The following is a 25,318-nucleotide window of genomic DNA, read 5'->3' on the forward strand; positions in this document are numbered from 1 at the left end:
TCATTTGTCAGATTTTTCAAAAAATATAAGTTGCAAACTAACACAGATGCACATTTGCAGGCAAGCATATCTACTTTTTAAAAACTCTGAGACAAGGATCCTGGAAAAATAGCACCAGCAAGTTTCAATGCTGTCTCAAGCACTTTCCAAAGAAAGTTTCTAGGGTCAATGAAACCCAACCAACTGAATGCCTCATGGTTGTGTGCTTAATTTTCTCAGATGGATTCCTTCCCTCAAGTACAAAGTTCTTTGTTCATTATTCCTGCAGCACAAATTTCATACAGCCGGTTGTTTTAAAAGTACCATTTTCAAGCAAGTTGTGATGACAAATTTATTGGTGTAATGTGCTGCGTCAAAAAAAAGCACCATAAGAACAAAGCCAAATTGTCCAGTATCATGGAAAAACTCAGTCAATTATGCAAGTACATACACCAAGTAATTCAAGACTACAAACAAAATCCACAGCAGATGGCTTGTCATACGAATCTGAGAACATGCACAATGTGGTCCAAATTAAACCAATCTTTGAGAACTTCAACAATAAATTTCAACATTTATCCTGAAGATGGATGTAATCATGAAAACTAACTTCAGTTGCTCTGTTTCGACACTTCAGCAGAACTGCAAGTTATAATTCTATTGCTACAAGGAAGTTTTTTTTATATCTCTTAGCAAACCAGCAGCATCCAATTCTCTCGTAAATAATTCCAAAGTCTAAGTTTTCATTACTCTATCCATAAGACCATTTATTATTTTGATTACCCAATGTACGAAGAACTTCCTCATCAATGTTTTAAATTTACCCTTTGAGGCTGTGCCCCCTTGGCTATACTCTTGAAGGTCAGGAAATTTTCCACAATTGTGCCATGCAATTTATCGTTAGTATCTGCCACTCCTATCCATAATAGTATTGCGGTATTATGTAGAATCTAAGAGAAACTAAAAACCAGTAGCAATTCAATTGCTACACCTTTTTGGAAAAAAAAAATCACTAAATTGGAGCTTTTTGGTCAAACCCACCTTTAAAACCTGCCATGAATGCAAAGCTATTAATTCACAGAACTCAGCATCCTCAAAATTTCACGATCCATAGAATTCTGTTTCACTTCCTGCAAAGAAAGAAAAACAATGCAAGTAAGTTCCATATTCACAGAAATGAGAGGATAAACAATTCTCAAAACATTAATACAATAAAAGAACTCCTCTTCAACAATCATTGTTCAGCTGCAAGATTTAGCTGGCAACCACTCATAGGACATTGGACCAAAACTATTCCAACCAGACTAGATTTTTTCCCCAAACCAATATCCAATTAGCACATTCCAAACAAGGACAAATGGTTAACAATAAAGGGAGAACAACTTCAGCTTAGGGATGCTGAGACAAGCTTTTGCACCACTACTGAAACACAAAAGCTAATAAGACCTCTTTGACCACCATGACCCAAATGTTTTGTCAAATTTTCAAGTCCATAGCATTTCTATTCAGATTATATTTTAACCTCCTAAAACCCAATTCATCAAATTTTCCTAAAACAGTAATAATCACATTTCAGGCCAATAGGGAGCACTGTTTTGATTACTAGACAAGAGACTAAGAAATGCAGAATGTAAACACTTTGACAAATCCTATCCATTCCCATTAACCCTGACACATTTTACAGCTGGATACCACCAAATAAATCCAAATGTTCTGAAAAGATCCAATGTTGCAAATGAACCAAATATCTCAATGTACTTGGGTTCCACGTGGGTTCATGGCACGGCAAAGCCTGTATTGCAGAACATTTCCATTCAATGGGTCAGTTTCCAAACATTTATTTAGTTATACTTATTTGCATGTTATAGATTTAAATCTAACTAACAAAATGAAATTATTAAATGCAGACTGCATCAAATACTAATGAGCTCAGACAGATTCTTGGACAAAATCTATTTCTGAAAAATTACTTCACGTTAAGGCTCAGGTACTTTTAATCAATGGAATGAAATCAGTTTCTTGAACCAACTAACTTTAACCCTACCTCAGCAATGCAAACACTACAGATCACCTCTGGCATTACCATGGATTGTCTCCGATTGTCTTTTTTGCAGTCTTGTTTTAACAGATTTTTCCACTCCCTCTTTACTGTCTTAATTTATATTCTGTGTGTTGTCTATATCTACATGCCTGTGATGCTGCTGAAACCAAGTTTTTCCATTGTACATGTACCTCACTGTATTTGTGCACATGACAACTTGACTTGTTCTGTATAGGACAATGAACTGAAAGGTGAACATTTTGTTTCAAATTACCAGAGCGTTTGAAAAGGCAAAGAATGTTAAAAACTAGAGCTCTATTATACATTTTAAGCTCAATATAAAGTATTGAGACAAGGGCTATACAGCCTCCATCAATACTTGCTTCATAATTAGCAAGCATTAAATCAATGCTTTCAATTCTGAGGAGCAAACATTTAGTCTAATTTAAACATTCCAAATTTTAAGGATCATTCAAATTAACACATACTGTTCAGAGTTCTGTACACTTACCTACTTCAGTAGAGAACCAAAACTCATCATGTGGCTTACAGCCAAGATCACTGCCCTCACCACTGTGATTTCAGTTTCAGTGCAGCTCAGACCAGTTGATAGAGGTCAGATGCTGGCTGAGGATGGTTCTGATCACATGTGGAATGAAGACTGGCAGCTCTCACTTTAGATCCAGTGGACAATCAACACCCACCTTCAGAAACTAAAACCTTAAATGGCATAGAAAAGTTTATTAGTTAGGCACAAAGAGACAGTGAAAGTTTATTTTTGTTTTGGGGCATTTAATGGCACAAGGAATTTGGTGTAAAGAAATTCCCACAATGTGATACAATAGAACAAATTCAATATACCAAAACAATTATCTGCTCGATTTCTATGAGCTAAGTTTTGACCACCTCTTCACTTCTGTAACGTAAAAGACAATTAAATAATATCTTACCTACATGGTGAAGTTAACTGATGCTTAGCTCTATTCTGCTCTATAAGACACATCTGTTTTCGTTGGCCTCCTCTTTAAATTTACTGCAGTTAAAGCTTTTGATCCATGAATACCGCTCACTGTTACAAGAGTGCTGGCTGAAATTAGCTTCTTTGTCCAGACTTCTTGTGCTAGACCTGTTTTCTTGGAAGTGTAAACCACTTGCTGTTTAACGTCGGATCATGCCTTTCCTGGCCGATGAAGTAGCTGCTGTATCTATACGTTCTAAGGATCTCTCCTTCTCGCAGAAACCAGTTCTAGCAGTTTTTAAAAGTCTGAGGACTTGACGATTCATCTCTGCACTTTTTGCCTGATTAGCAGTCCTGCATTCCCCTGGCTGTGTCAAAAGCTGGAATTTACCCACCCACGATATATCTACCTAAGAAAACAATTACACACCCCCTTTTCTTTTTTTTTGGGATTTTATTAAAGTTACTGTGGACATACAACATTTTCCAAACTCTACACACTGCAGATATTTAACATAGAAAGGCTGAATATTATAAACTCCATGATCCTGGTTCATAGCTCTCAAAATTTCTCAGTGCATCTAAGAATATTTAAATGTCAAAAATCCCCTCAAACTCATAACAATTCCACATTGGAACTTGTGTAGAACACTACAAAGATACTACAGCAAAGAAAATTAAAAAAGCTAGAAATCTGTCTCCAAGGCATCTTTACAGTCCTTTCTCCACATCAAGAGTCCGCTCAATTAAACAATCCCAAGCATTGACAAAATGGTTTTCTCTGCCTGTGCTCTGGAGTCTTCCGTCATCTCACTGCCTTTTATGTTCCGCTGAGATAAATTTTTTCCTTAAAATTTTGCTGAGAGAATAACCTGCAGCTGTCCTGTAAACTCTGGGCTCTCATCCTCCCCTATTTATATAGTGATGCCTGTTACAATAAAATAAAGGTAAACAGTAAGCAGCAGTTAATCACAAAAATCCAAATGTTACTATCTATTTAACATTGAAATGGTACATAGCCCTCAAAGAGTGGTATACCAAATGTTATGTTTCCATAAAAGTTAGTTAAAATAACTTGTAACTACATTACTCCTCCCAGACAACTTGCTACAATTATGAATAGTCGTGCATATCTAATTGGAGCAAAGACACAAAGGGCATCTTTTAAAATTACTTGAAACCTTTCAGGTTTAACAATTCAAACAGTGTTAGAAGTAACTTTAAATGTTTGTTACTGGTATTATTAACAATAAAATGTTCAACAATAGGAATGGATCACACACTTACCCTTGGAATGGGTTGTTATTGAATTAATATCTGCTGCGGCCACCAAATCCTCCTCCTCCTCCACCACCATAGTTTCCTAGAGTTAAATTTTAAAAATTTGTTTACACAATTTTATTACTGTTTGCATGGAAAACGTAGAAACACTGCTGTACCACATTTCCTATTCATTTTTCCCTTGGATCTCATGTCAGAATTCACAACTTAGCCACAGGAGAAAACCATGCAGTTTTGATCATTAGTCCCTCTCAAATGCCAAGTGATCTCCTGCTCTTGCATGAAAAAAACAGCAGCCTGGAATGTTCCCCACTTTCAAGACCGGCAGTTTCCTTTGAGTACACTACAGTGATTTTAAATTAGTAAGATTGAAGCTTCATTCTTGCCTAAGTAGAGGGAATAACTTTCACTTCGGAAATACTGCACCGAACTGATGAAAGGTGAGCTCTGATGAAGGATTTAAACACAAAACATCAGTTTCTTTCCAGAGATGATTCCTGACCTACTGAATGCTTTCAGTATTTTATATTCACACCAAACAGATTTGTCTGAAGATACCAAGTTCAGCAAGCAAGCAATACTATTTGCAAACCTGAGATGTTAAAGTTCATCGATTGAATACAGATCCAACATCATGATTTAATAATGGACTGGGCACATCTCACTTTTCTCAAATAAAAATTTAAGGGAATTCTACATTACTTATAGTCATTGTTCATAGCCAGGCTATTATGAACTTTTGCTTTAGCTGGTTGAACTGACTAAATTTGGACCAACTATTCATTTCTCAAGAATATGTAGTTAAGAATTCTAAACAGTCACTGAAGAAACTTTTAAAACTTCTGATGTTTTAAGTCAAGCAAGGATTGAGTGATTCTACACTCCAAAGTTCATCTGCAAAATGGCTGCAGGATGAAAATGAAAGGTTTGTAAATAATTCAGACTGTACCTAACAGATGAAAATGGTACTAAGTGGAACTACCAAGGTACAATACTGGGATAAAATAATCATACTATCAAGAAAAACTAATGGTTCTAGATTAAACAACAACTCACTATACCAAAAGGTTTGGAAGATCTGTCAACTACAAGAAAACTATCTGGAGTAATCCTTTTCACCATTTAAATGATACCAAATCCAGTCGTCAAAAGATAGACAGAAGATCAAACTTAACTGTCTGCTTTTTGTCTTCTTTGGAAAATAAGGAAAAATATTCAAAATGTAGATTGGAATCTGCTATTTACTCTTGGTACAAAAGATTAATTCATTAAAATAGTTTAAAAATGTTGAAATCAGTCAGGACTCTTAAGAAGCCAACCACCAATATTGCATACAGATAATGAGAATGCTGGACAATGCAATGTTTCCATCAGTAAATTACATCTAGTGCAGTTAAATAAAGGGATCCTCATTTCAAAATCTAATAATGCAGAATTAATAATATACTAAATCTAAGCAAAAAAGTCAATTTTCCTACAGAAACATTACATTTTATTTCTTTTAAAAAGTTATACAGCATGCAAAACAGGCCCTTTAGCCCACATCATCCATGCTGAGCTAGTCCCATTTGCTTGCAGTTGGTCCATATCCCTCAACCTTTTCTATCCACGAACCTGCCCAATGTCTTTTAAACACTAATTGTACCCACCTCTACCATTTCCTCGAGCAGCTCATTCCATACACCCACCATCCTGTGTTTGAGAATTTTATAAGATTTGTAAGGGATCCATAGCAATCAGTATTCAAATTTTTCTGGTGACATTACAATTTATTCATGGATTTGAAATTTTCAAAAATTGCCCTTTCTTTGCCAATTTCAGACATCATTGCATTTAAGGCTGGATTGTAGTCCCAGTTAATTTCTTGAAGATCCAAGTCAAAACTGAAAGGGCACAAAGGCAAAGACTATATTCAATCGAAACTTAAGTTTACACTTAATCTCTTCCGTAAAATATCCAAGCGTGATGCTTATTACAGCTGTTCAGCCATGGGATTCCAAATTGTAGTTTTATTGTTAAAAGGGAACAAAGACAAATTGTGATGATTTTACTGCAAGTTGACACTCAGTAAATTCTGAAATGTTAACAGACATACTTAGAGTGATCAGTGCAACTGAGCTACATTGCTTTTCAATAGCTGGTAATCAATGTTTAATGTAACTGTATTTTAGCAATTAACATTTAATACCAGATGGCCAGTACAGATGCAGATAAATTCAAAATTCCTAATAGCTGGACTAGAGACCATCTTGTGCAGGTTTTCTCCATTTTGAAGCAAAAAAAATGTTTAATGGGTAAAAATACACGATGTTACTATTGTAAAATTAAAAGATTTGCACCAAATTTGATCATAGGATGCCACTAGGTTAGCTGGAGGGCAGAATGGAAGAGAAACTTTCATGACATGAGAACATCCAAAAGCTTTTCAGCACAGAACACCATTGAAAAATAATTAGTGAAAAGTCAATTTGTGGACAGCAAACTCTCACAAATAGTATCATCAAGAGCAGATAACCTTTATGGGATCTTGTGCATTCCCAATGCAGCAGATAAGAACATAAGGTAGCATCTCATCTGAAAGATAGCACTTTTCACAACCTGCAACAACAGTCCCCCAATATTACTCCAGAGTCAGCCTGCACCTTTATGCCAAAGATAATGGAGGGGGTCTTGAACTTGCCACAGCAGCTGACACAAGGGATAACAACTGGGATTTCTCTGCTGAAAAGGTGTCCAGTGATCCCATTAGACAATGGATGAGGGCAGGGCAGGATTGTCTCACCTGTCTGACTCTCCCCTCAATGTCTATAGCATCTACCACTAATCAGAATTACTGTTTGGCCAGCTTTATAAAATGAATGTAAAAGGAGGAAAACAACACAGATGAATTTCCAATTAATTTTAAATTATAGCTTTAGAGTGTAGTAAAGATGAATGGAGGCAACCTTGCTGATGCAAAATTTAATACTCCACAAATGGAATTTGGGCAAATCTTTCAAACCTCATTCATGGTATGCTAAATTACTCTGGCAGAAGCTTTATCTTGTCACTGCTCAAAACAATCCACCCAGAAATTTAAAGCAAACAGTATCATGAAGGTTCTACTTTCTAAGAATCCCTTTCATCCCAGTCAAGAGAAAAAAAAATTAATTTCTGTGAACCTCCCAATATAAACTTTCTGCCATACAGTAACAAGAAAAATTACCTCCATATGGTCCACCCATATTTCTACCTCCAAAGTTTCCACCTTTCATTGGTCCAAAATTAGAATTCTGATGATTGTAATTTCCAAAATCATTGTAGTTACCACCACCACCAAAATTTCCTAAGGTTAAAAAAAATGCAGATTACTATGAGTATTTTATTCAAGCCCTTCATTACCTCTATTGTCCTTTGACGTGGTTATGAAAAGATTTCAATGTCATTTGTAAATTCACAATCACAAATCTTTCCATATTTTCTTTTGCACAGCAGATTCTCCCCAAAGATATCCATCATTGCAAAGACTAAACAGCAAAATCAAAACCCAAGTTGGACATTTATCATATTTTCTAATGGCCTGGAGTCCATACATGCAACAATGATTAATTCCCAAAAATTTAAGATGTATAAATGTAACTTAGAAGAACCAACAGAATTATTTATTCCACAAGGATAGATTGCAAATTCAATTGTTCCACCTACCCTCAACCCTAACAGTTATATAACTGAAAAGTGCTATCCCATTAATGGTAGGAAAACAGCATTAAGGAACTGTCCCAAAACAGCTGTTACTTTTGGTGCATGGAAGCTACCTAACGACGAGAGACTAAGAAGCTAATAAGAGAAAACTGATAAGAAAATTGGCAAATAATATCAAAACAAACAAGAGCTTCAATGGATATGCAAAATGGAAGAGGGTACCCAAATAACTTTGGGACTCCTGGAGGATGAGACAGGAGAATCATTAATAGGAAACGAGGAAAAATTTAAACAAATACTTTGCATCTGTCTTTATGGAGGATGACACTACAAATATCCAAATGTAATAATGACTAGTTTCAAAAAACAAGGGAAAAACTTATAATAATCCCCATGATGGATGAGCCATTGGAAAAACCAATGAGACCAAAGACAGGCAAGTCACCAGGCACGATGACCTACAGTAGTTGAAGTTTTTCCAAAATTGACCGAGATCCTAGAAAATATCAGCAAATCTGACGATTCCCTTATTTAGGAAGGGAGGGAGACAAAAAGCAGGAAACTACAAGCCAGTTACCTTAACATCTGTTGATGCCAAGATGCTAGAATCCATAAATTAAGTAAGAAATAACTAATCACTGAGAAAAGTACAATGCAATCAAACCAAGTCAACGTGGTCTTATGAAAGGATACCTAAGTTTGTCAAATTTGTGAGAGTTCTTTTGAGAATGCAACAAGCAGAGTCAATAGAAGGGAAACTGTAGATGTAGTATATTTGGATTTCCAGAAGGCATTTGATAAGCTGTAAAGAAGCCTGGTGCATAAAATAAGAGCTCACAGTATTGAAGCCTGGTAATCACACAGAAGACAGAACAAATGTCTTTTTCGTGCTGGAAGGATACAACTCTTAGAAGGATCAGTTCTTGGCCCTCAACAATTTACTGTCTATATTAATGACTCACAGGAGAGGGTAGAGCACAAGTTTCCCAAGTTTGCTGATGACACAAAATGCACTCCAGCTTATTTTTATAATGAGAACATTTGGACTCAGAATATAGATAAGTTGAATGAATGGGTAAAAAGATGGCAAATGGAATTTTATGTAAGAAAACGTGAAATCATTCACTCTATTAAGAGGATTCAAAAAGGCAAGTATTATCTAAACAAAGACAATGTAAATGAGTAGAGGAATCTAGCTGTTGTTGTGTATGAAATAAAGTTAACATGCAGGTAGAGCAAGTAGTTAAGACAAATGGGACACGAGCCTTCAAAGGGTTTGAATTTAGAAATGAAGTGTTGTTACCATTACACAGGATGTTGACGAGGCCACATCTAGAGTACTGTGTACAGTCGTGGTCCCCTTTGTTCCCACTGGTCTTCCTATACCAGCACTGGAGATAGTCCAGAAGAAATTCACTAAGCTAATTATAGGGATGTGAGGGCTGTCCTATCATACAGAGTTATACAGCATAAAAACAAGCTCTTCAACTCTCCATGTTCACGCCAACATTTATGGGCATCTACACTACCCATACTAGAACCACATTCTTCTATACCTTGTTCATTTTTGTGCATTCTGAATGTCCATTAAACAGTGAATGTATCTGATTTCAACACCTCCTCTGGCAGGGAGTTCCAGATTTCTACTTCAGTATAACAACTCTTCCCTCAAACCCCTGTAAAACTCCTTCCTCTCACCTTAAACCTATGCACTCTTGTTCTTGATACTCCTACCAGAGGAAAAAAAATTACCTATCTATGCCTCTTACAACTTTATACACTTCCTTAAGATCACCCCTCAGCATTCTTCCCTCCAGGAAATACCCAGCCATATTTAACATCTCTCCATGACTGAAGTCCTCCATTCCAGGCAACATCCTGGTGCATCTTCTCTGTACTCATTCCAGTGCACTCACATCCTTCCAGTAGTGTGATCAGAACTGCACACAATAGTCAAAGCAGTCTAATCAACATTTTGTAAAGTTGCAACATAACGACCCATTCTGTGCCTTAACCTATTAAGCATGCTATATTCTTCTTCACTAGCCTATCTGCCAGTCTTGCCACTTTCGGGGAACAATGGACTTGAACCCCCAAGGTCATTCTGTTCACAACATTCCGAACACCTTACCATTTCCTGTACATTTTGGACATCTTATTTGACTTTCCAAAAACACTATCTCGCACTTGCTGGGATTAAATTCCACCTGCCAACGCCATCAGGATGGAGTTAAGAAATGAGAGTTGTATTCTTTGGTTTAATAAAATGAGGGATGACCTTCAAAAATAAGAGGAGACAGGGCTGATGTTGAGATGTTTCCACTAATAAAGTTATAAGTGTGATCATTTAAAACTGATGCTTAGAGGAATTCCTTCTTAGGGAGTGGTGAAGCCCTGGAATTCTCTACCCCAGGGGGTCATTAATGCTAGATCACTGGAAACATTTAAAGCAATTTTGAAAGATCAGGGAATTAACGCCACGTAAAACTGGCACTGAAGAGACATTGATTCAGCAGCAAATCTGCAACGATCATATTGAATGGTGGGGCAGGCTTGAGAGGCCAGATGACCCACTCCTGTCTCTATTTTCTTGTGACCATCAAGCACCCATTTACACTAAACTTTCTACCACTGACCTACACATCAGGGTCAATCTTCGGTGGCCAATTAATCTTTTAAGATGCAAGAGGACACACATGAAGGTTCCAGGGCAAATGTGTAAATTCCATACAGACAGCAAAGTTCAGATCAAAAACAGGTTGCTGAAGCTGCACGGCAGCAGCTCTACTAGCAGCACCATTATTGCAGTTCTTATTAGAGCAACACACTTAGTGCTGAGAATTGGTTTCCTCAATTTTCTCAGATCAGTTCATTTTCTCCCCTTTAATTAACTTCCTTCCAAGGTGTTTTCTTTATATTTCAAAACTATCTTGAATTGGTTGGCAGGAAGGAAAGGCTAAACTGGGAACAAATGTTCAGTTCTGAACTTCTGCTAAGGAATGATGCTTCTCTTTCTACAATTTCTGAACACCGTCTCTAATCCTACAGAGGAAAACAACTTTAGAAACTTAAAATTGTCCAATTCTGTACAAAATTACTAAACATCTAAAGCTGTGGTAATTAACATGGCAACTGCATTGTAAGACATCTTTCAAGGACCAAATATATTTTCTCAAAATTCTCTACAGCAGTAGCAAAGTACTCACCACCATAATTTCCACCTCCATCATAGCCACCACCCTGATTGCCAAATCCTCCACCAAATCCAGGGCCACCGCCAAAGTTACCACCTTAATAATAGAAAACAAATTAAATAATTGGGTGAATTTGGCAAGCTATTCAATAGTAGAATAAAATAAGGCAAGGTTCAACCACCTCAGACTTAAACTGTTTATTTAAAATGCTTCTTCAATGAATGGAAATGGAGTCGTATTTGAAAACAGGAAAGGAAATAAAATTCACAAAGATGCAGACATTCAACTTGTAACAGCATTCAGTTAAATAAAAGCTGCAAATTTAACTAAACCTGGAAGAAAATAGCTTGATGCTAACCTAGAAGAGAAAAAAATCTGAACCAAGCATTGGTCTTCTAATGTGCCAACCTGCAGATCTAGTCACCCCTTCATCAAAAAGATGGCCATCATACCTAGAAATGTTCATTGCCTTCCAATTGAATGTAATCAGGACATAATCCAAAACCACATCAATACTTGTGGTCAGAGCTTTTAAAATACATTTACAAATGAAAATTTGGAAACTTTCTAATGAACTGTAACATACATAGGCAGAATTTGATCTGAACTGAACTTTGACAATCACTTGCAGAAAAATTTGTCGTTAATATTTCTTACTCAACTGCAATAAGCTAAAAGTTATTAAAATAAATGATCCCTACTCCTAGTTATTTGAATGGTTAATATGCCTAAATAAACCTTTCATTTTCGGCTGGAGGGAAAATATAAACCTCTGATATGCTTACCGAAAGTAGTTATGCCTACTAAGATTTCCAGTCCGTGCCAAGTGACTGCAAGTTTAATAAATCAAAAGAGCAGCAGCACAGGCTAGTGAAGGGGTGAATGAAAAAAAATCTTGCCAAGGAAGGTTAGAAAATATGCAAACGCATTTGGCAGAAATTGAATCCAAAGCAAGTAAATATTGAAAAGTTAAAGCTCAAGGCTCCACCTGAACACCAGAGACATTTGTAACATGAGACACAAGCTGATGGCACAAAAATAAGTTTGATTTAACAGCTATTAGAGACATGCAATTGATGTTCCAAAAGAGGAAAAAAAAGGGAGAAGTGGAGTTGCACTGATGACCAAGGAAGGTATTTCAGCAGTGGCGAGTAGCAATGAAGATACATTGTGGATTGTGATGTGCAACAAATCTGAATGGAAATAACATATTGGGGGAAAGAAAACACAGCGGGATTGATCTGTATGCCTCCAACATGTTGCTTCACAATAGATCGAAGCAGAAGGGAAATATCAAAAGGCATACAGGTGATTTCAATCTATCACGGAAAGCACTGAAGAATTTGTAAAATGCTGCATGGACTGCTTCTTAGAGTAATATGTTTCATAATCTGCCTGGCAACAGGTTATTTTAGATGGAATCATGTGTAACGAAGGTTTAAATGCAAGATCTTGTAATCAAGGATCCTCAGGTGAGCAGTGATTATAACATAGTACAATTCCAAATAAAGTTCGAGGAGACACAGGAGTCCAACACCAGCATCCTCAAAAGAGGGCCATTACAAAGCAGTGAAGGAAAAGTTGTCTCAAGAGAACTGGGAAAATAGACTAAAGGAAAAGATAATCAGTGGATCAGCAGTGACAGATATCTGAGAAGTATTTTCTACCCATCAACAGCAATTTATCCTAATCAGAGGGATTATGTGAAAGATGAACCATCCATTGTTAACAAAGGTCAGGAAAAATATTAAAAAATAAAATGGAAAAACTCATGATTGACCAGAGATCTGGAGTTTTCAGGAACTAGCAGTGGAGAACCAGAAAGCTAATGAGGGAGAGGATTGATTACAAGAGTACACTGTAATTAAAATCAATATAATTAGCATGTGTTCCTATGGATATAGAAAAAGGAAGCAGGTATCCAAGTGTGGGACTCCAGGAGAATGAGTTTCAGGAATAACACAAAAATAATAAATAATCTAAACTAATACTTTGCATCAGTCTTCATGATGGAAGACACTGCAAATATTCTGAAGAGCTACTGTTAAATAAGAGGGAAGAAATTGTAATCATCCCTTTCACAAGTAATGAAACATTGGAAAAACTGATGTGCCGCAAATCACACAGTTCACCAAGAACTAGTGGCTTGCATCCAAGGGTTTTTGTTTTAAAGAAAAGGAAGCAGCTACTTAATGCTCCTAAAAGTCACCGAGTTCCAGGACGGTATCAGTGAATTGGAAACTGCAACTGTGACGTTATTAAAAGGGAAAGAGACAAAAAGCCAGAAACTCTAGGCTCTATCAAGGAAATGGCTTTTCATTTAAAAAAGCTTAATTCAATCAAACCAAGTCAACAAGACTTTGAAAGGAAGCCCATGTTAAAGAATGTAACAAGTGGAGTCAAAAGGGAAACTTGTAGATAGTGTATTTGGACTTACAGAAAGCTAATCGATAAGGTGTCACATGAAAATTTGATGTAGAAGAGTTCACAGTATTGGAAAAAAGTCTGTTCACACAGACTGATGGTTATGAGTTTTTCCAGACTAGAAAGATATAATGAGAAAGATATAACAAGTGGAGTGAACCATGGATCAGCTCTTGGCTCATTATAATTAATGACCTAGAAGAGGGCAGAGTGCAAGGAATTCAGATGACGTGAAAATAGAAGAGCCTGCTGCATTCAGGATATACACAAGTTGAGTGAGAGGGTGAAAATTTGGCAATGGGAATTTAATGTTGAAATATGCCGATCATGCATTCAGTAGGAGGAATCTAAAGGCTGACTCATCTAAATAGAAGGAGAATGCAAACAGAGTACAGAAAAACCTCAGTCAGAATGCACAAAACAAAGTCAGCACAACGGAACAGCAAATAACTAAGAATTCAATACTGGAAGGGGACTGGAGCTTAAAAATAGACATGTTACAACTGTACAGGGTGTTAACACAAGGTCTTCAGTACTGGGTGAGAATTTAGTCCCCTTATTTCAGGATGCGCTAGCAGTCCAAAAGACATTCAGTAGACCAATTCTTGAGCTGTCCAATCATGAACAGATAAAGGTTAGGCCTGCCTTCTTTGGAGTTTAGAAGAATGAGGGGCAATCTTATTGAAATACAAGATCAAAAGGACACACAACAAAGATGTCAAGATGTTTCCACTAGTGGAAGTATCTCAAATGCCAGATCATAGTTATGAGTGGATGGTTATTTAAAATTAAGATGGGTGGAGCTTCTTCAGGGGTGAAAAATCTCTGAAGTTCTCAACTCGAGGGTTATGGGGGCTACATCACCAAGGCAGATGAATTATTGAAAGATCAGGGATTTGAGGTGTACAAGGAACTGACACAGGAGGCTGGGGAAAATCAGCCACACAATGAATGATGGAGGGGTCAAGTGGCCTACTGCTCCTATTTTTTGATGTTCAACAATCTATTTGAGACCATTTTTGTATTATAATTGGTATCAGGAAACTTTTGGAGAGTGCAGAGATGTCATTGAGTAGAAAAAAAAGGAAGCCATTTGCTTTGCCATAACTGCACAAGGTTTTTGCTGCAGCAATCTTACACTTCATTATCATCTACAATTTGTACCAAATTTCCCTTAAAAGCAATGGTGTTAGCTTACCCAGCCAAGGCAGATAATTCCATGTTCTAACCCATTTATCTGGCCAACCCACTTGTTTCATGAAGTTATCTTTGGCCATAATCCAATACCTGCCAAAGCACTTCTGTTTGACAATTTTTCTAAGTTGAGAACTGCAGTGCAAATCCAAATTTAGCAGAAATACAATGAGAATTTGTAATCTGTCTTAAACCTTGGGCAACCCATAGTCTACGCTTCTCTATTAGAGAGAATTTTCTATCCACATTACTGCAGTTCCTTGTACAATACACCTGGACTTATGTAACAAACTGATTTTGGACCAGCTTATTTAACACCCAAAGATTCATACAAAGTAGAGCTACATTCCACTTTCCAAATATTCAAAAGAAATCAGAAACAATAACTGATATCACATTACTGATATTTACTATTCTAACAAACTACTAGTCTATACTTACCCAATTCATCCTTCAATGCCTTAAATTCTGTCATAGTTTCTTTTCAGTATCATTCAAAACTAGAGACTAAAAAATCATGGCAACTTTTCTGCTTTCCAGATTGCATACCATCAGAGACAGTTTATACATCCATTTGAATTTTTTCAGTATTTTAAACAAAATTTTCCATATCACAATTCTTACTTCCACTATCTTAACAAATAAAAAGTTTTTAAGCCTTCATCCTCAAGTTCTACAACGTGCTTCACTGTCAATTGTGCTTTCCTTGACTCATTTCTTATGTCAGTCCCCACTATTTTTTTCCCCTCAATGTTCTCCATTATAGCTTCCATTTCTCAGCCAAGCTTACTCATTACAGCCATCCGAATAGACACAACATAAACATCACTAAAGACAGGGCCAGACTCTGCTGCTTGAGTCATTAAAATGTACCCCCTCAAATGACAAAATGTTGAAGAATCAATTGGAAGCGTACTCCAGTCACAAACCAACACCTTCAAGGAAAGTTGAACCAGAATAGAATACTATTTTGAATAAACTTACCACCTCCACCATAACCATTGAAACCAGGACCATCACCAAAACCACGACCACCTCCAAATCCATCTGTAACGAGAAAAAACTTAAAAGACAGACACCATACAATAATAAATAATTAATTTTATTCATAATCCAACATATCTTAAGAGCTTACGAGGGCCACCTCCGAAGTTTCCACCACGTCCCATAGGAAAATTGCCACCACGAGAGTCTCCTCTAAATCCACCACCTGTCAATTACATATTGAAGAAATCCTGATTATTTCTCATCAGAACACTAAATGATAACAAAAATGCACAAAAAAAAGTCGTTACACTCAGTCACTGCTATTTGATAGGATAACTAATCTCTTACCCGAGCACCACCTTTACAATGCCAACCTCTAATCCCAATAGCCTTAATATTCAAAAATCTAAACCTCTGTCCAGAATATATCCAGCAACTCAACTGTCACTGCCCACCTTGAAGAATTTCAATAATTCCTCTGAAGAGATTTCTTATCTGCTCGGAAGGACCAAGCACGTATTGCAAGATGAAAAACATGATCTTGTAAAGACCTTTAAGAATTTTGTATGTTAGATCACCTTTCATTCTTTTAAACTTTAAAGGAATACAAAATTGGGCTTATTATCTCATTAGGGCAATTCCACACTAGCCCCTAGCAACCACTCTCCACGTTCATCTGGAGAATCTTTCACAAGTATATCCTTAAAGTAGAGAGACCAGATCCATATCTCCCAATCCAATGTAACTGCACTGTGTAATGAATTGACCTGTACTACTGGTATGCAAGACAAGTTTTTCACTGTACCTTGGTACAAGCAACAATAATAAACCAATACCAGGTAAGACCTCACCAGTACCCCATATAAGTATGTCTTTACCCTCTCACTTCAAATCCTCTTGCAATGAAGGCCAATGTACCATTTGCCTTCCTAACTGCTTGCTGGTTCTGTGCGGTTACATTCATTACTCCTGTACAAAGACACTCAAGGACCCCCTGAATACCAATGGCTTTCAATCTCCCAACATTAAGAAAATACTATTTTATATTTTCTTCTCAAGTCTACAAGCTCACCTTCTTCCATAGCTCCTCTGCCACGTCTTCACTCAATCATTTAGTTGGTCGATACCCTCTTGAAGCCCACCTGCAATCTCTTCACAAATCAGACTGCCATTCAGAATTATCAGCACAGCTAGATACAATATACTTGATTCCCCTCATCCAAATCACTGGTTTGCAGGTCCTCCCCAGTTTACAACCGCCTGACTTGTATACAGCCTGTACACATGAACAAACATTTGGGAGACCAGTGATACAGATTTGCCGACTGCTACATGTGGGAACTAGGTTCACAGCCACATTTCTGGGTCATGAGCAATGCACAGGAATGGAACCCTGTCATAACCCAGGGAGGACCTGTTGATTGAAAAGGAACAGCTCCGTTCCGTCGAACTAAACAACCTCAAAGCCCAAAAATTACCCATTCGTTCCTGGTTTTCTAAATATTAACAAATCCACACCAACTTCTCTCTCAAAATATTCTGGTGTCTCCTGTGCACCTTATTTAAGGTCTTCTAAAAATACAAATTCACATCCCCTGGTTCCTTATTTTTCCAGTTGCACCCACAAAAAAAAATTCAGATTTGTCAAACATATCCCTTTCATAAAGCAGTGTCCACTCTGCATAATCCTTATAAATATCCAGTTATCACTTCCTGGTAAGTTTGTAGCATTCTATACACATCAACACAACTAGTCCATAATTCATCATCTGCATTCTCAATGTTCCTTTTGCAATTTCAAACATATCCTACACCTGCACTCCCACAACCCTCCGAGGTTTTGGAGATTATCCCTGGCAAATTTTGTCTACTGGTTTTGTTTACATACCTCCTCGTCCCATCCGGTTACTTTGTGCCTCCATTATTTCCTGACGAGACAGAGCTTTTCTCACTTCTGCATTGTGTCCATTAACATAATGATACTTTTGAACTGAAAGAAAAATTTACAACAGTATGCAAGAAAGCTAACAAGAACCTATAGAAAAGCCAACCATTACTTTAAAATTTGAAAGCTACTGATTTTACAAGAGTATGGAATGTAAATTGAAAACATTTCAAAATATTGACATTGATAGATCTCTGATGCACAGATATAATCTCAAGCAATTTAGAGCCCAATTTGTTACATTCCATCTGCTAGTGCTCAAATTTGAAGTTTTATGCTCTTAGGTCTATTCATAATCTCACCTTTCCTGTGATTAAAATGGTGTATATAAAGTCACACATCGCCAATTTCTCTTGCTCACTATTGGCACTCATGCTTTCAATTGCCTAATCTTTTCAACTTCCACTATTCACTCAAGTTTCTCTTATAATATGCTCAAGTTTTTATTTCCCTCTTCGAAAACCCTTTTTGTCAAATTTCCATCAAATTACATTCAAACTACCTAGGACAGTTTTAATATACATTGTGGAACACAAATGGAAATTTTCCACCTTTCCACTGTGGAACAAGGAACACTTGATTCTGTCAAATCCACCACATAAGAAAATATGGTATGATATGGTATTTATGATAGGAAGCCATTCCAGCCAAAAGGTTCATGCTGGCTCTCCCGGGGGTGGGGGCCTCCATTTCCCACTATTTTTTTCTGTGATCTATTTTCCCCCCACATTCCCATCAATTCCCCACTGAAATTCAACCACACAACTACATACCAGCAGCAATTAAAGTGACCAATTAACCTATCAGCCCACACGTTTTTGAAATATAGGAGGTAACCAGAGCACCCCAGGGATGTGAAGAACATGGCAACTCCACACAGACAGCACGAGAGGTCAGGATTGAATCCAGGCCACTAAAAGTGTGAGGCAGCAGCTCTATTAGCTGCACCACTATGCCACCCTAAACATTACTAATTTTTTTCCATAAATAATGGAATTAAACAACACTGGAAACTATCTGGAATGCATTAAATAGGAGTACTTTCTACACTATTTTCAATGATTTTCCAGAATCCCAGAAGCTAGAGTACATTTTGGGGGTGGAGGGGAGGGGTGGTCAGGAATGAGAGAATGTTTCGGGGAAGGAGCATAGGAGAGAAAACAAGGAATTCTACACTAAAAACAGCCTCAGTAAGCAATTTTGTTAATGCTGCTTACGGACTATTTTGTCCACCGGATCATGGTCATCAAATGATACAAATGCAAATCCTCTCTTTTTTCCACTTTGTCGGTCAGTTATTACTTCAATGGATTCTATTTTTCCATAGTTCTTAAAATATGCTCTGAGGTGATGTTCATCAGTGTCGTCTTTTATTCCACCAACAAACAACTTCTTCACAGTTAAGTGAGCACCCGGTTTCCCAGATTCCTAGAAAATAAAAGTGTACTTTAATTGCAAAATAAAATTTAAATAATTGGTTGGACTGTGTTCCATCCAACCTACTGCTTGCATGGAAACTGAATGCTAATCCTGAAGCCACATCTGTGCGCACTGGATGCCTTTACTCCCACGAGGCAGAGCAAGCTCAGAACGGCAACCAGTCTTCAGGCAATGGCAGTGGTTGAAGTCACATTTTTTTTTGATTGAAAAAAAAGTCTGATTTGGGAACATCTAAAAAATGATTAAATAATAAATTAAAATATTAAACTGCTCCTAGTTAGCAAGGAAAAAAAAGAACTTTATTTTTAAAAAAAAAAGCAAGACCAGCTAAAGGCCAATGACTATTTGTGCATCAGCTATAGTCAGCATACCTGGCCTCTCACATTAGAATAACCTAGACCTGCTGCTGTACCCAAGAGGTTAACTTGCTGCATCTGACCTCTAGTCAGATGCTTGCTTCTTCTAGTCTTTGCTGAAAAGCACACTTGTGACCACTGGCCAAGAACAGGTTTTGCCTTACACTGACATTGGAAAGCCACCAAATAAGTTGCAAAGAAAAACTGATACACCATCTCTGTAAGCTTTGTAATAGTGGTTATTTAATCATTATTACATATAAAACCTTTGGCTCCCCAAGTCTAGTGTTGACTAAATACAGAAATATGGGTTCAACTAAAAGGTGTCTAAAATAGAACACATAGAAAACAAGTTAAACTAATGATGAAGATTATAGTTACACCAAATAACACATTCCTCCAAATCAATGACTCAACTCAAAATACATACAAGACTTATAACTAGGAATTCTACATTTATGAAGAATTCTACAATTGAGAACAATGCAATTAAATAAATCTATTATCTCAAGTTAATGCTGCAATATATAATGCTACTGAATTGTGCCACAAGTACTGTACTCTGCCAAAAGTGGTAACAAATAGATTACTCGTAACCAGCCAGTTTCCACTGACAGCTACCCAACAAGGTTTACGAGGGAAACAAATAAGTGACACAACAAACCTTTATTTCAATTTAAGATTTACAAATTTCATAAATTTCCTACACCGTGCACAGGAAGTTCATGTCTCATACATTCGATCTAGCTCCCCCCCCGAGATGACCAAGAGGATTGATGGGAGCAAGGCAGTAGACGTTGTCTACGTGGACTTTAGCAAGGCCTTTGACAAGGTCCTGCATGGTAGGCTGGCCTGGAAAGTTTGAATACACAGGATCCAAGACAAACCAGCAAATTGGATACAAAATTGACTTGGTGGTAGGAGAAAGAGGGCAGCAGAGAAGAGGTGTTTTTCCAGGGTCGAAGCCTGTGATGAGAGGTGTGGTTCCAAGTCCTCTGCTGTTTGCCATATACATTGACGTGGATGGGAATGCAAGTGCCGTGATTAGCAAGTTTCCAGATTGACATCAAAATATGTAGTATAGTGGTCAGTGAAGTCAGATGTCCAAGGTTACAACAGGATATAGATAACTAGGAATGTGGGCAATGGAACAGCAGATGGAATGGCAGGGCCCTGGAAAGCGTTGTTCAACAGAGACGCCTTGGGGTACAAGCACATAGTTCCCTCAAAAAGGGAACACAGGTAGACAGGGTGGTGAAGGCATATGAAATGCTTTCCTTCATCAGCCAAGGCATTGAGCACAAGAGCTGGGGTGTCATGTTACAATTGAGCAACACTTGGAATACCATGGGCTGTCTAGTCACCACTTGACAGGGAAGACGTGATTTAAGCTGGAGAAGATTCACAAGGATGTTGCCTAGATTGGGGAACTTTGAGTTATCAGGAGAGATTGGACAGGCTAGGCCTGTTCTGCCTGGAGGAAAGGAGAAGGAGTGATGATAGAGGTATATAAAATTATGAGACACACAGAAAGGTTAGATAGCCATTGTCTAAAACTGGAGACCATAGGTTTAAGGGTGAGACGGAGTAGGTTTAAAGGGGATCCAAGGGATAAATTTTTCACACAGTAGTTAGTATCTGGAATGAGCTGTCAGAGTACATGGTGGAAGCAGGGACAGTAACAATATTTAAGAGGCATCCGGACAGGTACATGAATGAGCAGGGCATAGAATGACACAAAATTAATTGCAGTCAAGTGGGATTAGTATAGACAGGCATGACAGTCAGCACAAATGCTGGGGAACTAATTGCCTGTGTCTATATTGTAGAAATCCATGACTCTATACAGACTATATTTCTTAAGCTGTGGATCAAGCTGGGTCAAATAGCACAATTCCAAAAGCTAAAAATTATAATTATCAAGATGACTACTGGTAAATCCTCCAGTTTATAGCACATAATACACAAGTTTACTGAGTTCATTTAGTACATTTATTTTTATGAAAACAGCATTGAAAACTTACTTCTCTTGCAACTGCTCGTTTAGGCTCCACTACACGACCATCTATTTTATGAGGTCTTGCAGCCATTGCATCATCAACTTCTTCTGCAGTAGAAAATGTCACAAATCCAAATCCTCTTGATTTTTTGCTTTGAGGATCTCTCATGACCTGTAAAGAAAGTAACTAATTTTACAATCACAATGCATCTGAATTTAAGCATAATTAACAGCTCTTTTCACACCAATATATTGGAAATGTTCACTTAAATTCTAATTTTAGTTGTTGTTAACTTAGCCCATGAAGGCCACAGTTCGAATACTTCCCTACATGCAAATTACCTATAAAGGCACATCAAGGTCACTTGAACATTTGCAACCCTGGTAACTGAGATTTCCATAGTCAAAAAAAATAATAAGCGGCTGAAATTCCTTTAATGCATAATGAAAAAAATGGAGGTACAATTTCAGAAGTTTAACTTTTCATATATTTTAATTAAACAAAGTATGAGTCCAAAGTAGTAATGCCTTCAATGTATTTTTTTTAAAAGCATGGTTACAGTGGACTACAAGCAGCTACCGCTTAAAATCCATACAAAGATTACTGAGCTTGGAAGTTACATTAACAAGTTCAGTAACTAGCCACTCTTCCATTCCTCTAGACATCAATGGCTTCAGATTACAACAGTTATATTTCAAAACCTTACCTGATGAACCATTATATGTATATTTTCACAGAACTTACCACACAGTCTGTAAGCTTTCCCCATTGCTCAAAGTGGCCTCTTAAATTTTCTTCTGATGTATTAAAACTGAGACCACCTATAAACAGCTTGCGGTACTGCTCCTTATCCCTGTTCTGGAGAGAGATTCAATCGGTTAATTAATTTAAATAGCAGACTTAGTACAAAAATGGAGAGGATACTCCAGCACCAGGTTAACTGTAGCCCAAGTGCAAAAGCATATTGCAGGGGGTTATGGGATGTCTTTGCCAAGTCAAGGTCTGGTATTCAAAAGGTTTTGCACAGTAGTAAGAAAACACATTATTTAAAAAAAATGAAACAGGTGCCCAAGCTGACTAACTTTTTAAAAGCAGAAAGCTTGTAAGGGATTTCACCAAGACTAAATTAGAAATGCTGGAGGTATGAAGACAGTACCCACATCTACACAAACAAAACTCTGCTCCACTTACCTCAAATATCTTTTCTACTGTCTGCTGCCTTACTGCTTGCCCAATATCCTGTACAGAAGCTGAAAATTCCTGAAATTGATCACACTCATTTTTTTTTGGCCACAATCTTAGACAAAACTGACTTTTTACATTTGACTCTATCACATGTAAAGGTGAAACCTGGCTCCATAAAAAGGACCCATTTGACCCCCCCCCCCCCCAATAACACTTGAATCCCTGCATCCTACTTCAGCTTGAGCCTGAAGTTTTCACCAATGCTTATCATCAGTAGAGTTGATTATTTCAATGCTTGAAGCCAGCCTTCCATTTTGCAACCTCCATAAAATGTCACTGCCACCCAATAAAGTCCCAGTCAACTGTCAATGTATTAATGCAAAGACATTAATGCCTGGCCAAACTTTAAATGATGTTCAAAATTCCTCATGCCTTTGCTGTTCTAAGAACTCTGCTCCAAGCATGGTGTAAGACACATCCCTACCCTCAATCCATGCCTATGCTGGCATTTTCTCCTTAAACCCTTGTATACTTGTCCTCAAAACCAATATTTTAGCTGCCAATACATCAACTCTCCTAATTATCCCCTTGCAAGAGAAAGTTTTGTTTTGACCGTGCTCCTGTGATGGTGTTTTAATTCATTAAATGTGCTATATAAATAAAGTTACTGACACCTTTATTTTACATAAACACATTTACAGAAATGGCTAAAATTAAGGAAGTAATTTTGTCCCATTTGAAATTAAGACAACATTGAGATTCATTTGTATCTCACATGCAACCTGCCTTTGCTGGGTATGTAAAGTATGATGTGCAGTAATAGGTCAAGCTAGAAGAGTTGTCTCATTATTTTGACTCAGTATAATGCTTAGGTTTGCTTTTAATGGATGAAATGGCAACTATAATCCACTCTCAAAGTTCCACTACAAATTACAATCCAGATGCAAGGACAAAAATCTGGGCTAAAATCTCTGGGCATACTGGGGAGGGGGAAGGGAGGAAGGAGGAATGCCATCTTTTGGATGAGGTACTAACACAATCCCCAACTGTTTGCTCAGCTGAATGCCAAAAACATGGCAAGTCTCCCCCCTCCCCACAAAGTATCATGGCCAATATCTATCACACAAAAAGGATTGAAGGGTGATATTGATCATCTTGTCACATTGGAGCTTGTGGAAATGCATTGTACACCAACTGGTTGCACAAATGACGACTCCTTGAAAAGTACTTGACCGTGAAGTGCTTGGGATGCTCACAGAAGGGTTAGAACATGGATAATCCTTTTGGGTTCCAAGCGATGATGTGGGTTATTCCAACCCCACTTTTTTCTTACTCATACACTTTTTATTTAGTTTCCTCTCCTTTGCTGGGGTGATGCATGTGCACTTCTAGTCAAAAAAAAGTTGCTCTGTTGACCAAAGGGAGTAGCTTAGCCTCCACCTTCACTTTCAGAGCCACCCACTAAACCTTGGCCAGCACTCAAAGAGCAGGAGCGGCCTCAAGAGGATGTTTGGAGAAAAAGAGGAGAGAAAAGAGGGGGGAAAAGCAAGGAGGGGGGGAGGAAAAAAAAAGAGGGGAAAAGCAATGAGGGGGAGGGAAAAAAAGAGGGGGAAAGCAATGAGGGGGAGGAAAAAAAAAGAGGAGAAAAGCAATGAGGGGGAGGAAAAAAAAGAGGAGAAAAGCAATGAGGGGGAGGAAAAAAAAGAGGAGAAAAGCAATGAGGGGGAGGAAAAAAAGAGGGGAAAAGCAATGAGGGGGAGGAAAAAAAAGAGGGGAAAAGCAATGAGGGGGAGGAAAAAAAAGAGGGGAAAAGCAATGAGGGGGAGGAAAAAAAGAGGGGAAAAGCAATGAGGGGGAGGAAAAAAAAGAGGGGAAAAGCAATGAGGGGGAGGAAAAAAAAGAGGGGAAAAGCAATGAGGGGGAGGAAAAAAAAGAGGGGAAAAGCAATCAGGGGGAGGAAAAAAAAGAGGGGAAAAGCAATGAGGGGGAGGAAAAAAAAGAGGGGAAAAGCAATGAGGGGGAGGAAAAAAAAGAGGGGAAAAGCAATGAGGGGAAAAAAGAGAAGACTGCGAGAAAAAAGTGGGTAAAGAAGAAGAACAGAAATGAGGTTTATTCGAGTTAACCAACCGTACGATGAGAAGCAGCATCTCGATGTTTTATTACACTCACTCGCCCGGTGGGAAGACCGACTTGGTCTTCGATCCGCTTCCGTTACTAGCGCCATACGCGTGGATTTTTCCCTCGCCAAGTGATCCCCCAGAGCTCAAAATTTTACAACAAAAAAAACCATCTCCAACCCTATTTTTCTATCCCTTACCTCCATCCTTCCCGAAAAAGTGTTCTCAAAATAGTTACACTTCAACTCAGGCGGTGTGTATTTAGCGGAAAGTTCACTCTGAAGCTGAAGAAACTCGACGGCTGGGCCAAGCCTCAACCTCCGCTCGGTCCCTTTTTCTAGAACCTTCTCTCAGCCACAAAATGGGCGCTCTCCGCTCACGTGACCCGCGCTCGCCAACGGAAAACAAACGGTTGGAAAATCGTCCGAAATACGAAAGTCCGCCAAAACGTAACGCTATGCTCTGAAATTCTGAAGTTAAAACATGCGAATTTGAAATATTTGTAGATCTGGCGAAGATATTTGACGAAAGTTGTC

At 37.9% G+C, this 25,318-nt stretch overlaps 1 protein-coding gene across 4 annotated transcripts; it reads right to left on the reverse strand.

Moving 5' to 3' along the window:
• Positions 1-219: 219 nt before the first annotated feature.
• Positions 220-25,308, reverse strand: LOC127570341 (heterogeneous nuclear ribonucleoproteins A2/B1-like). Of its 4 annotated transcripts, XR_007956349.1 has the most exons (13): positions 24,983-25,308; positions 22,672-22,740; positions 22,225-22,338; positions 21,505-21,651; positions 18,902-19,112; positions 17,628-17,729; positions 15,888-15,962; positions 15,737-15,799; positions 11,147-11,230; positions 7,465-7,584; positions 4,266-4,341; positions 2,532-2,740; positions 220-1,109 (listed from the first exon to the last, which is right to left on the reverse strand). XR_007956349.1 is itself a non-coding variant. In XM_052015790.1 (12 exons), the coding sequence occupies exons 1-11, from the start codon at positions 24,986-24,988 to the stop codon at positions 4,289-4,291; spliced, it is 1,044 nt and encodes a 347-aa protein (XP_051871750.1). In that variant the 5' UTR covers positions 24,989-25,307; the 3' UTR covers positions 2,757-3,906; positions 4,266-4,288. The 4 variants fall into 4 exon arrangements, 3 of the variants coding, with proteins under 3 accessions (XP_051871750.1, XP_051871751.1, XP_051871752.1); XM_052015790.1 differs by lacking the exons at positions 220-1,109; positions 2,532-2,740 and adding an exon at positions 2,757-3,906 and having other exon boundaries at positions 24,983-25,307; XM_052015791.1 differs by lacking the exons at positions 220-1,109; positions 2,532-2,740 and adding an exon at positions 2,759-3,906 and having other exon boundaries at positions 15,737-15,795; positions 15,887-15,962; positions 24,983-25,302.
• Positions 25,309-25,318: the final 10 nt, after the last annotated feature.

This window comes from Pristis pectinata, chromosome 5, assembly GCF_009764475.1.
Source record: "Pristis pectinata isolate sPriPec2 chromosome 5, sPriPec2.1.pri, whole genome shotgun sequence".
Lineage (NCBI taxonomy): Eukaryota > Metazoa > Chordata > Chondrichthyes > Rhinopristiformes > Pristidae > Pristis > Pristis pectinata.

Coding starts and splice junctions, on each gene's coding strand:
- LOC127570341 (XM_052015790.1), bottom strand. Junction 22,339..22,671: donor CAGTAGAAAAGATATTTGAG/GTAAGTGGAGCA, acceptor ATCTCTCTCCAG/AACAGGGATAAGGAGCAGTA. Junction 7,585..11,146: donor TGGAGGTGGAAATTATGGTG/GTGAGTACTTTG, acceptor TTTTAACCTTAG/GAAATTTTGGTGGTGGTGGT.